The sequence below is a fragment of the Choloepus didactylus genome, chromosome 22, assembly GCF_015220235.1.
Source record: "Choloepus didactylus isolate mChoDid1 chromosome 22, mChoDid1.pri, whole genome shotgun sequence".
Lineage (NCBI taxonomy): Eukaryota > Metazoa > Chordata > Mammalia > Pilosa > Megalonychidae > Choloepus > Choloepus didactylus.
The window spans coordinates 30454974-30467806 of record NC_051328.1 but is presented as its reverse complement, the minus strand read 5'-3'; the positions used below and the strand labels follow the sequence as shown (position 1 = coordinate 30467806).

The following is a 12833-nucleotide window of genomic DNA, read 5'->3' as shown; positions in this document are numbered from 1 at the left end:
TGTTGCTCTTTCTCCTTTCTCTTGTTTTTGGATTAAAGATACTAAATGGATACTTTAGTGTTCCATTTTATCGACTGCTAATTGGGTATATCTATTTCCATCATTTTTTTCATCGGCTGCTCTAGAGTACAACACACAAACTTAACTTTTCATGATCTTCTGAGAGTAAATATTGCACCATTTCATGTGCCTTGAGCAAATAAGCCTCCATTTCATTTATAAAACAAGGATGACAAACTTATCTCCTGGGTTGAGTACTCAATGCAAGAATGCAGATAAAGCAAAGGGTGCACTCTGGGATCAGGTCCAGCAGGCAATGCCTATTTCCTGCCTTTTGTGGCAGGAAGGAGTCCAGTGGCAGCTCCTGCTGCTATGCTTACTAGCAGTAGTAGTGTTTGGCAGCCCCATGGCCGACCTATTGAGGCCACAGGGATCCATCTCCGAGCATCTTCACCTGCCCAAGACACTTGAGGTCATGTTTGTCCATCTGCTACTGAGCACCCATTCCTCTAAATGTCTGCTGATCTATGACAGTTTCTGTCACCAGGGCACAACTCAGCTGCTCCCTCCTTGCCCAGGCCTGGCCGTCCTGTGCTCTTCAGATTGTTCCTGGACCCAGTGCAGCTTCATGAGCTGAGCACACCCAGTCCCGGCCCCAGCCCTGTCCTCTGCTCATCACAGACAAAACCTGGCTTTATTTTCATCACTGCAGGGTCGGCTGGCCTGAAAGAAAAGAAATCTGACGACAGTCCTGCAGGCGTGCTGCCTTAAAATGCATACTTCCTGGCATGACAGCATTCCCCACATCTCAGTCTGTGCCTCCTCAATTCAAAGGGGGCAGCCTCTGCTCAGATCGGTGCCCCATTCCAGTCCTCTCTCCGAGCCACCCTCCATGACCTCAAGATGGATCATCGTGTCCAGACCCCACCCTGCTGCCCCTCCTTTTCTCACTTTCAGTAATGGCCTCACCAACCCCCCAGGGACACAGGCCTCCAATAACTCCATCTTCTCACATTTGGCATCAGGCGAACTGAGGGAAAGTGCCAATATCAGCCCTACCCTCGGGCAAACTGCAGAATTCCTCTAAACCTTTTTTGGGGGAATGGAATTCCAGAGTTTTGAGGTGGGGATGGGTAATTCTCAGGAGTCTGGCTGGGCATGAAGGCAGGAGGCATGGACAGACACTGAAAGATACTAGGAGCAGATCTAGGAAAACAGAAGGATTTTAAGTGAATTTGGATCCTTGCATGTGATTTCTTACTAATTGCCAACACTGAGTAACAGAAGGAATTACTTGGTTTGTTGAACACAAACGAAACAGGTGCTGTGAGTTGGCAGGCACTCCTCCCTTAGACATCAGTGGGGGTTTCTGCTTCCAGGCCCACCTAGCCAAATTCTCCCAGTCAGCATCAAGCATCCAGGTACAAATTACACTGGTGAGGCAGGTGAGAGAATGAAGGTGAAGAGCACACAGTGCACAACAGGGCACAAAGTGGTTCATTAACTTTCTTTAAACATGTTTAATATCAGATATATCTAGAAGTAACATGATATTTCTATATATATGTATTTACATATATGGTTATATATATTGTTATATATTACATATACATATCATGTTATGTGGTTAGTTATATAGATATCATGATGTGTATATGTATCATGTTATATAACAGAGTACCTCATTTAGTACTGAATTTCTTTTTTAAATACTTGTAACACTTTAAAAATATAGAGGTCACATTATACCACTACTGTATTTAAAATTTCATCATACTGGAAGTAATTACACCATTTCAAACGATATTAAGTCCTCCACTCCAGAGGTAAGCACTGTCAGAGCTTGGTGCTTCCTGGCTTTGGCCTAAGTATACACATATATCTACATCTATGCATATAAACACACATCTGCCTCTACAGAAATAGAAATATGCTATTCGTAATCTCTTGTCAGTTTCTTTTGTATTATTTAAAAATTTATGGCACACAGAAAAGTGGAAAGTGTATAATGAATACCCATATACTAAATTCACCAATTGATAATATTTAGCCACATTCTCATGGTACACAGACACATATTTTGCAATTTCCTTTTTTTTTCCTTCTAATTAGTGAAGTAGTAGTATTACAGAAAAATCATGCAGAAAATACACAGTTCCCATAAACTGTCTCCCAATTATTAACACTTTACATTAGTGTAGGACTTCTGGTAAGCTTGTATCAGAGGGATTTTCCCAGGCCATTACAATTAGTTTGACCACTTTCCCTTTGTCAAGCTCTATGGTACTCCCATCACATGGGATGAATCATAATGTATTCAAACATCATTCTAATGGCCTCTTGGCAAAGATCAAGAGGGAGCCCCAACTGCTTGGAGGAAGCCCCACCCCTCTAGCTTCCACGCTTCCAATAGCAGAAGAGAGGGCTCCAGAACTCAACGAGTACTCCTGGCAAGACCCCTTTCCCTCCCTCCCTCCCTCCATCCCAGTGCTCCCAGCCCCTCCACTTTCCACCCCAGACACTGGCAGCCTTAATCCCATTGCTACCTTTATCTGCTTTTATTCAATCACCACAAAGGCCCAGCCTCCCCAAGCCATTCCCTCACTGACCACTCTAAACTTAATTTGGCTCTGCATACACCCTTTCTGGCTCCATCTCTCATTCCTCCCCAACTTGTGAAAACTGTGCCCTCAGGGACTCACCATCAGTTATCAGCAATATTCCCGATGACCTCAACATGCCCTCTACTCTAAGTGGAGGCTGGATCCTCCTGAAGACTGTGTCACCCCCAACCCTCCGAGTATGGCTTCTCTCCCACACACCCCTCCTGCTGGCCTAGCTGCTTTTGCTGTTTCTTCCCATTCCCTCTAAACATTGGGGTGAGTCCTCAGGGCTCAGTCCTTGAAATTCTTTATACTGCTTCCCTAGGTAATCTCATCTACCATCCACACAATGTCAAATTTCTGTTTCCTCTGAAATTCAGTTTTGCAAGCCCATCCTACCTCCAAACACATAAGGCACACAAGAGAAAACTGTTGCCACTAGAGACAAGGATGGGGAAGCAGGGGCTTCCCGGGCAGGCCTCATTACAGTTGGACAGCAAGGCTGAGAAGTGAGAATACAGGCGCTTTTCATTGCTGTTTGCCCTCCAGATCCATTCTCCACCCTTTCTGCCCTGCTTAGTCCCAGGAGAACTGCACCACCTGGGAATGTGGTTGGGTTCAGTCAAAGGGAGGCACATGCAGGAGTATGGAGAAAACAAAGACAGGTGGAGGCTTTCCTTCCCCTCTCCCCTCCTGGCTTTGGATCTGTGTTTCTTGTCGCTGTTGCATCTCTCCTGAGCTTCAGTGACCACTCAGAAGACCCTCCTCTGAGGTCTGGCTCTCACTGGGCTCCTGAAACAGTTTCCTCCCTCTGCCCCTTCAGCCCTAGGAGAGACAAGAGCTTCCCATCCCTTGTTTGGTCCCTTAACCCTTTGCTCACCTTTCTAAGTGGTCCCTAGTCCCTTATATGAAGAAAATGGGGCTAATTCTATATCCTGCTCAAACTCTCACTGATAAAGCTGAGGAGTCCCAGAGATTACAGTGGAAAGAATACTATTCTCCAGCCCCATAAAATCATACAGCAATATGCACGTAAGGTTTTTAGACTTTGTTTTACAAAGATTGGTACTTTCATGCAGCACCCCCATCTCCTGCTTTCCCTCACTCACCTGGAGGAGTCTGTGAACACATTCTTTTCAATGTAATACTATCCATGATTGTTTTTACCACAATTTATTCAACCATTCCCTTGCTATTGATCAATCACTTTGTTTCCATCCTTTTGGTACTTTCCAAAAAAAAAAAAAACAAAACACTACAACATAAACTGATAAACATGTAATCTTAGGTACTGACCCTTTATTTCTTTCTTAGGGAGATAGTCCCACAAATGTGACCCCTGGGTTGAAGAGGGTATATATCCTTAGTGTTAAAAGACAGACTTACAATGTTTTCCAAGGAGGCTGTCACAATTTACATTTATAAGAGCAGTGTATGAAATTAACTTTTACATCTACTTCCCTGCCATTAATAAGGATGATGGCAATTTGAGAGACAAAAATTTTTTGGAGTATGTATGTTCTGATAAATTTGTTAAGAAGGTCATTCATGTTAATTTCTGATGGATATAGTAGGAACAAGCTCACAGAAATGTTGCTATATTATGTAACTTTCTTGGGGTAAAGTAGGAACATGTTGGAAATTAAGCAGTTATCTTAGGTTAGTTGTCTTTTTCTTACTCCCTTGTTATGGTCTCTTTGAAATGTTCTTTTATTGTATGTTTGTTTTCTTTTTAACTTTTTTTTCATACACTTGATTTAAAAAAGAAGGGAAAGTTAAAAAAAAAAAAAAAGAAAAACAAGGAAAAAAAAGATGTAGTGCCCCCTTGAGGAGCCTGTGGAGAATGCAGGGGTATTAGCCTACCCCACCTCGATGGTTGCTAACATGACCACAGACATAGGGGACTGGTGATTGGATGGGTTGAGCCCTCTACCATAAGTTTTACCCTTGGGAAGATGGTTGCTGCAAAGGAGAGGCTAGGCCTCCCTATGGTTGTGCCTAAGAGCCTCCTCCCGAATGCCTCTTTGTTGCTCAGATGTGGCCCTCTCTCTCTGGCTAAGCCAACTTGAAAGGTGAAATCACTGCCCTCCCCTCTACGTGGGATCAGACACCCAGGGGACTGAATCTCCCTGGCAACGTGGAATATGACTCCCGGGGAGGAATGTAGACCTGGCATTGTGGGACGGAGAACATCTTCTTGACCAAAAGGGGGATGTGAAAGGAAATGAAATAAGCTTCAGTGGCAGAGAGATTCCAAAAGGAGCTGAGAGGTCACTCTGGTGGGCACTCTTACGCACACTTTAGACAACCCTTTTTAGGTTCTAAAGAATTGGGGTAGCTGGTGGTGGATACCTGAAACTATCAAACTACAACCCAGAACCCATGAATCTCGAAGACAGTTGTATAAAAATGTAGCTTATGAGGGGTGACAATGGGATTGGGAAAGCCATAAGAACCACACTCCACTTTGTCTAGTTTATGGATGGATGAGCAGAAAAATAGGGGAAGGAAACAAACAGACAAAGGTACCCAGTGTTCTTTTTTACTTCAATTGCTCTTTTTCACTCTAATTATTATTCTTGTTATTTTTGTGTGTGTGCTAATGAAGGTGTCAGGGATTGATTTAGGTGATGAATGTACAACTATGTAATGGTACTGTAAACAATCGAAAGTACGATTTGTTTTGTATGACTGCATGGTATGTGAATATATCTCAATAAAATGAAGATAAAAAAAAAAGTCAATGACATGCTGAGTGGTGACACTCAGAAAACTTTTTTTAATCTTTACTTTTTTCCTCAAAATATTAAATGATAATCAGGTATGTTAAATTTAAGATACAATACACATTTAAAATATGGACATTTACCTGCACCACAAGTGTTTTTCTTTCTTCACCTAAGGAATCATCTTTTTCTTTTTCCTTCTTTCTGTTTTGGGGTTTTTTAGACAAAGAAATATTTCTGCCATCTTTCTGTATTTTTAACTGTAGCTCATGAGAAAACCTACATAAAAGTATATTTGTCAATAAAATGAAACTGTATGAGACATCTAAGCAGAAAAAAAAAAAAAAAAAAAAAAAGAAGGTCATTCACACTCAAAAGTAGTTACATCACATCAATGGTCTTTAAAAATACCTAATAAAAGAAAAAAGAACAGTTATGTCTACTATATACAATTCTAATGCATGATTTGTGAATGACAGGGAAAGGCTGAACTTTTGAACCTGGAATCAAGCCTAAAATGGTATATCTGTTTATGCAATAAAAGAAATGTTTTTACATTAATCATCAAACAATATATCGTGAGACCACTGAAAATCTAACTTAGGAGGTATGCTTTGAACTTTTACAGGAAAGTTATAGTAAATTAGGTTACAAAGGAAATGTTTTAGGTTGATGATAGTGAAACTCAAAGAAGTAGAAATACCTCTTTCAAGAACTTCATTTCTAAAGCAGACTGTGCACATGAAAATTTTGAAAAGCAATCTTAAAGCAAACAGACATCTTTTGACAGTTTCTCAAAATAAAATAATTTTCTTCTAAAGTCTCTGAAGTGTAACTAACAGCTGTGAATTACCTAATCATTTTAACCTTTTTTGCAAGACTATCCCTAAAATATTAAGAAAACCAAAGCAACACAAAGAAAAATACAAGTGGTTTCGGGGTTGTACATATTGTGGCAGTGCACGTGCAATTTTATGTAAATATCCCTCTGAAAATTAACTAGAGCATGATGCATAGGGATATTCTCTTTCCAGTGCACTTTTAAAGTTCTGTGGTGCATGCTGCATAACACAGCCTCCGTCTGCCTCCAACTACTCTCTAGATCTCTTAATTATCTCACACTTGCATATTTATGTAAATAATGCCTCTACATAATCTTTGGGAAACCCAGAAGCAGGTTAAAACTTCAACATTGTCTACTGTTTACTGAAAAGGTAGCTCAGTAAAAATGGCCATGCCAATTTACGTATGCCAGCAAGCAGCAGGAAGAAGATAAACTACCTGCTACTTTATACTGTTAACAAATTTCACTGGAATGCACACTGGGTGGAAAGGTACTGATAAACACAAGTGATGCTTAGCACGGAAAGTCTTCTTTGATGTATCCTAACTATCACAGAGGACAAGAATTTCAAACTCCCTGTGACTGTGCTAACTTCACATATTCAGATCTAAAACATACGATTTGTTTCTTGTGGCACAATCTCAGATATAACCACTACATACTTCTGGTACTGTTTGTATATCCTTTATACTGCTGCCTGGACTATTCAACTCATTCAAACTTTTTAAAAAAGCTCACTATAATATAGCTAGCTGAGCATATCTATGCATAAGTGACTATATTCTGATATGTATTCCTTAGCTGGGTATCATACCTAATTTCCAGTATAATATTGTTCTTATGGGATCCTATTTCTAACACATTTTTGAGTTGACAGACTGTATCTCACTATGAATCCCCACATTCTTTAACTTCCTTCATGAGTTTCTCCCCATGGGAAGGGTTCTTGTGGATGAGATTTCCACAGTGCCACCCTGTTGCAGTCTCAGGGTATATCCCCCAAATGAACTCTCTGATGGACACTGAGGCGGGACTTCCTGCTGAAGGCCTTCCCACATTCGGTACACTCATATGGTTTCTCTCCTGTATGAATCCGCAAGTGTAATCTAAGGGTTGACCTCTGGCTGAAAGTTTTGCCACATTCAGCACACTCATAGGGTTTCTCTCCTGTATGAGTTCTCATATGTATAATCAGTTGTGAGTTCCGGAGAAAGGATTTTCCACATTCACTGCACTCATAGCGTTTCTCCCCTGTGTGAATTTTCTGATGTATAATGAGGTTTGATTTCTTGAAGAAGGTTTTTGCACATTCATTACACTCATAGGGCCGCTCCCCTGTATGAATTCTCTGATGTGTAGTGAGTTCAAACTTCTGAGCAAACGTCTTGCCACATTCACTGCATTCATAGGGCTTTCTCTCCATGTGTGCCCTCTGGTGTACAATGAGGTTGGACTGGTGGGTGAAAGCTTTTCCACATTCAGGACATTCAAAGGGTTTCTCCCCAGTATGAATTCTCTTATGTTTAGTGAGGTTTGCTTTATGGGAGAAGGTTTTCTTACATACATTACACTCATAGGGTTTTTCTCCAGTATGTATTCTCTTATGACAAATGAGGAGTGATTTAAAGCTGAAGGCCTTGTCACAGTAATTACAAATTAAAGGTGAAACCAAATTTCTATTTTTCTGATGTTTGTATATGGTTTCCTTACGGCTGAAGTCTTTTCCATTTTTATTATTTTCAGAGTATTCCACTCCAGTATGGGTTTTCTCGTGTTTCAGATAGAGGAGTGGTTTCTCAAATCCATTACATTCACCAGCCTTCTTTCTTGCATAGCAATTACTATTATATAAGTCTGAATTATATTTCAAAGTTTTTTCACATAAATCATATTTATAGGATTCGTGTCTTAAAGAAACCAAGTCTGTGCTCTGATTAAATGTTTTTCCAAAGAGATTACCTCTTTCCTCAATTGGGGTTTGGTTCTTGAGGATTATAAAATGTCTCGCCTGCTCCTCGGGGATTCTGTGGACCTTCTTCATCTGGTCATCTGCCTTCCACACTTTTAGAAAAGACCACAAAGAAAAATACCTTGTCAATCCTTTCACTATAATGTTATAGAATGGAAAGTCATCACAAACTCTTTAGTTTTTGACCCAGCCTCCCAGTATTAAAAAATTCCTTGTCTGAATTTTCCCTATATCTCAAATTTTGAGTGAAAAAGATAAAAATTTAAGATGTGGTTACAAAAAAGGGTGGAAACCAACAATGGACCCAAGGAGCATCATCAGATTAAAATTGACTTTGAAAAGTGGGTAGAGAAAGTAAAATAAAGACCAAGGGCAGTAAACAGGGCACAAATGATGTGGGAAGGCTGGCAATTCCAGGAGATTCATAGCATCCTAAAGGACACCTAGTATTTAGCATAGATTCCAAGAAAATAAGGAACTAGGCTAAGGGAAACTACCTATGGAGGCCTGAGTTCAGCAACCAACACCTCGGGCCTAAATTACTGGGGCAGGATGAGGACTGGTCTCCATGCTTCTTGGCTCTTTCTCTCTTTCCCCCACAGCTCTTTTGTACCAAAGTAACATCTAAAAGCAGCATTTTCCACAGGTTTGCAGAGAGCATCCACTGGAGAGTTCCAAATCCTTAAAGTAAGAGCTTTTGCTAGTGAATGGAAAGATCCAGGAACTTATGCATTCTGTAGGAAATACAAAAGAAACCCAAGGGAAAGTCATCTTTACAACAGCTCACTTGCTACTGCTGCTGGTTTTTCTGCTTTTTTCCTACTGAAATTATAGGAGAATGAATCTGTTTTCACCGTTCTATCCCATTTTTCTTCTTTTATTATTTTTAACCTCTTCTGCAGACTAATCTTGCCCCTGCTGTTACATGTGGTTTTATTTGAAAACCTCTTAAGACTCAAATTACACAACTTTGACTAAGGCCTTTTAGTAACTTTTATTTTCACCTTACTGTTACTGGTTATTCCTGACTATGTGATTCTGCTGTCATCAGTATCAAGGACAACAGTGTAACTCTTGTACTGAAAGATCTGGTTCTCCCCTCACTCTTGTCACACCAATTACCATGTGTTGAATTCTAACAGTCACCATATGGGCAAACTAAGAATACTAAAGAAAGAGCAAGTAATCAGAACACAAACATTTAAGATGTGTTAGGCAACTGGCAAATTCAGGCCTCAAACGTGAGAGGCAAATATCTACAAACATTGTGGTGTGAGAGAGTGACATGTGGGGGTGTGATTCAGAGATCTGATATGTACTGGTCATCTCGCTTCAGCCATCTCTGAAGGTTTAGGGAGTTGAAAAATGGATTCCTGAACAATATTTCAAAGGTACCAACTCATTTGCAATCTCTGGAATATTACTTCCACTGGCTTCTAACTGATTCTCCTCTCCCTCCATCTCTTTTCTAGGAAGCTCTGAATTGACAATTCTACTTCTCCTCTCCACAGCTCTTCTCACTGCTCCAACTTGAAAATCACATCTGGTTTGATAATATCAGATAACTTGCTAAAGGGACATCGCTATCGCTCCAACTGCCTGGACTTCAGAGACCCTGAAAATAAAGAAGGTGGAACTTCAGGGGCCAGATGATCTCTCAGCTTTAACACCTGAAGCTCAAGGCCAAATCCATTCACTAATTCAGAAGCCCATAAACTTTTGGTAACTGAGAAAGGACATGAGTGCTACCAGGCTAACAGTGAGTTACTCCTTAGTGCTCTCCTTACCCACTGAAAGTAAGTTGTTATAATTCTCCAGCATCACCTCCATGTACAGGATCCTCTGAGAGGGGTCCAGGTGCTCCCATTCCTCCTGAGTGAAGTCCACAGTCACGTCCATGAATGACACGGATCCCTGAAACGGCATATTGCTGTTCATTCTGAAGAAATCAGTGTTGGGTGATGCAGAAAGAATGTCTGAAAACTTATTCTCACCATGTTGTTGTAAAAGAGGCAGTCACCATGAAAATTTACATAAGACACTAACTGTATATCTGGTTACTAAGTTTTGTTAATTTTTAGAAACAGTTAAAACATTATTCAGATTCCCATATGGCTTGCACTGTCATGTTTGATAGGTATCCAAGATTAATAAAACCCTTTTTCTGTTCTCAAGATGTGTATAGGAAGACAACACATCAACATAAGTATGCAGTAAGATGTTACTGTGGTGATGAAGCTCATATGAGGTTAAAAGTATAATTGTAAAAGAAGGAGTGCCATCAAATTAGCATGATTTTGTGGTGTCAATTAGACAATATTAAAGAATAAATGAAAACTTTGAATATTTCAAGGCAAAATACTGGGCACAAGTTAAAATCTCTCTTCCATATGCAAGCCATAAAAATGGTAGAAAATATATTTTAAAAATATATAGATGGAAGCAGGGCAAGATGGCAGAATAGGGAGGTGTGGAATTTAGTTAGTCCCCTAGGGCAACTAGTAAATAGCCAGGAACAACTAGTTAATAGTCTGGAAGAACTGTTTGGGGGCCATCCATGAACGGCCACACATCATACACCAGTCTGCCATGGGTGGAACAGCTGAGATTGCAGCATAGAACTGTAAGTAAAGCTCCTCAAACTGCGGAGCTGGTGCCTCTCCCACACTGGCACGGCAGGCTGAATTGGAAGAAGAGTATAGAAATGAAGACTATCAATAAGGGTAAAAGAGAGAGGAAAAAATAAAAATAAAACTAGATATGACATAAAATCCAAAAGACAAAATGGCAGTAGTCATTACATTGAGTGAAATTAGGTAGAAACAAAAGGACAGATACTGTATGGTCTCACTAATTTGGATAAAGAACAGACTGGGAAACGAATGGAAAAATATGAGCAAGTCTCAGGGAAATGAATGACAACATGAGCATGAATATATGTGTCATGGGTGTCCTAGAAGGAGAAGAGAAGGGAAAGGGGGCAAAAACACTAAGGGAGGAAATAATCACTGAAAATTTCCCATCTGTTATGAAAAATATAAAATTACAAATCCAAGAAGCACAAAGTACCCCAAACAGAAGAGATCTGAGTAGACTGACTCCAAGACACTTAATAATCAGATTATTAAATGTCAAAGACAAAGAGAATTCTGAAAGCAGCAAGAGAAAAGTGATCCATCACATAAAAAGGAAGATCAATAAGACTATATGCAGATTTCTCAGTAGAAACCCAGGAGGCGAGAAGGCAATGGTATGAAATATTTAAGATACTGAAAGAAAAACTGCCAGCCAAAAATTCTATATCTGGCAAATGTGTCCTTCAAAAATGAGGGAGCATTTAATATATTTTCAGACAAAAAGACACACAGTGCTGGAGAAAATGTGGAAAGAGGGATGTTAATAAGATGAGCCTAAATTCAGAGTTGAGAACACAGGTTATCAAGAGATAGAAGTTAGGGATTGGGTATTTGATTCTGAAGGAGTACAGAAAGTTCAACAAGATTGATTGTATAGATCCAGAAATGGAATGGATAGCATAATTGTGTGTTGGTAACACAATACTGTAAGTACACTGAGGAAAGATGAGTGTGAATATGGTTGAAAGAGGAAGGCTGAGGGCATGTATGACACCAGAAGGAAAGACAGAAGATAAAGACTCAGATTGTATAACTTAGTGAAACCTAGAGTGGTCAATGATGGTGATTAAATGAACAAATATAAGAGTGTTTTTAAATGAGGAAGAACAAATGAATGTCAACATTGTGTAAGGTGTTGAAAATTGGATAGTATACGGGAAAAAATACAATCAATGCAAACTAGAGTCTATAGTTAACAGTAAAATTGTAAGATGCTTCCATTAACTGTAACAAAGGCAATACATCAAAGCTAAATATCTATAAGAGGGGGATATAAGGAAGTTATATGTGATTCTCGGTGGTGGTGATGTTCTCTGACCTTTTTATTGTATTTTATTTTTATTTTTCTTCTATCTTTTTAATTTTTATTCCTCTTTTTTTTTTCTTTTCCTCTTTCTTTGGGGAAGAGTTGGAAATGTCCTCATATAGACTGTGATGGTGAATGCATAATTATGTGATTATACTGGGAATCACTGATTGTTAACTTAGGGTGGATTGTATGATTTATGAATAAAACTGTTAAAAACATAAGCAGAGGGATACAAGTGCTGGAGAAAATGTGGAAAGAGGGATGTACCTATTCCCTGTTGGTAAAGAAGTAGAATGGCACAGCCCAGCTGGAGGGCAGTATGGTGGTTCCACAGGAAGCTAACTATGGGGTTGCCATATGGTCCTGCAACCCCATTATTGGGTATATACATGGAAGAACTGAGAGCAGAGACATGAGTGGACATTACATACTGGTAGTTACGGCAGCTATATTCATGATTCACAATGGATGGAGGTGGCCTAAGGGTACATCGATTTATAAACAGAATGGTGAACTGTGGTGTATACATACAGTGGAATACTGAGCAGCAGCAAGAAGAAATGAAGTTGTGAGGTATACAACTAGCTGAATGGACCTTGAGGAGAGTATGTTGAGTAAAATAAGCCAGAATCAAAAAGACAAACATTATAATGCCTCACTAATATGGACTAACTATAATGTGCAAACTCTGAGAATTAAATCTGAGAGCACAGGTTATCAGGGGAAGGCTTATTGTAAAGGTTCCT

General features: G+C 39.8%; 1 protein-coding gene across 9 annotated transcripts in view; it reads right to left on the bottom strand.

Annotated features, from left to right (window-relative positions):
- Positions 1–5255: 5255 nt before the first annotated feature.
- LOC119518540 (zinc finger protein 1 homolog) overlaps positions 5256–12833 on the bottom strand; it is a 34805-nt gene continuing 27227 nt past the window's right edge. For 6 of the 9 annotated variants that reach the window (XM_037815743.1, XM_037815738.1, XM_037815741.1 and 3 more), the window contains 2 exons: positions 9930–10056; positions 5259–8234 (listed from right to left, as the gene is read on the bottom strand). In XM_037815743.1, coding sequence (XP_037671671.1) covers positions 7159–8234; positions 9930–10041 — 1188 coding nt within the window. In that variant the 5' untranslated portion in view covers positions 10042–10056 and the 3' untranslated portion in view covers positions 5259–7158. Of the gene's footprint in view, positions 8235–8639; positions 8877–9929; positions 11126–12833 lie in introns of those variants that run through there. The other 3 variants (XM_037815744.1, XM_037815745.1, XM_037815737.1) reach the window with 3 other exon arrangements.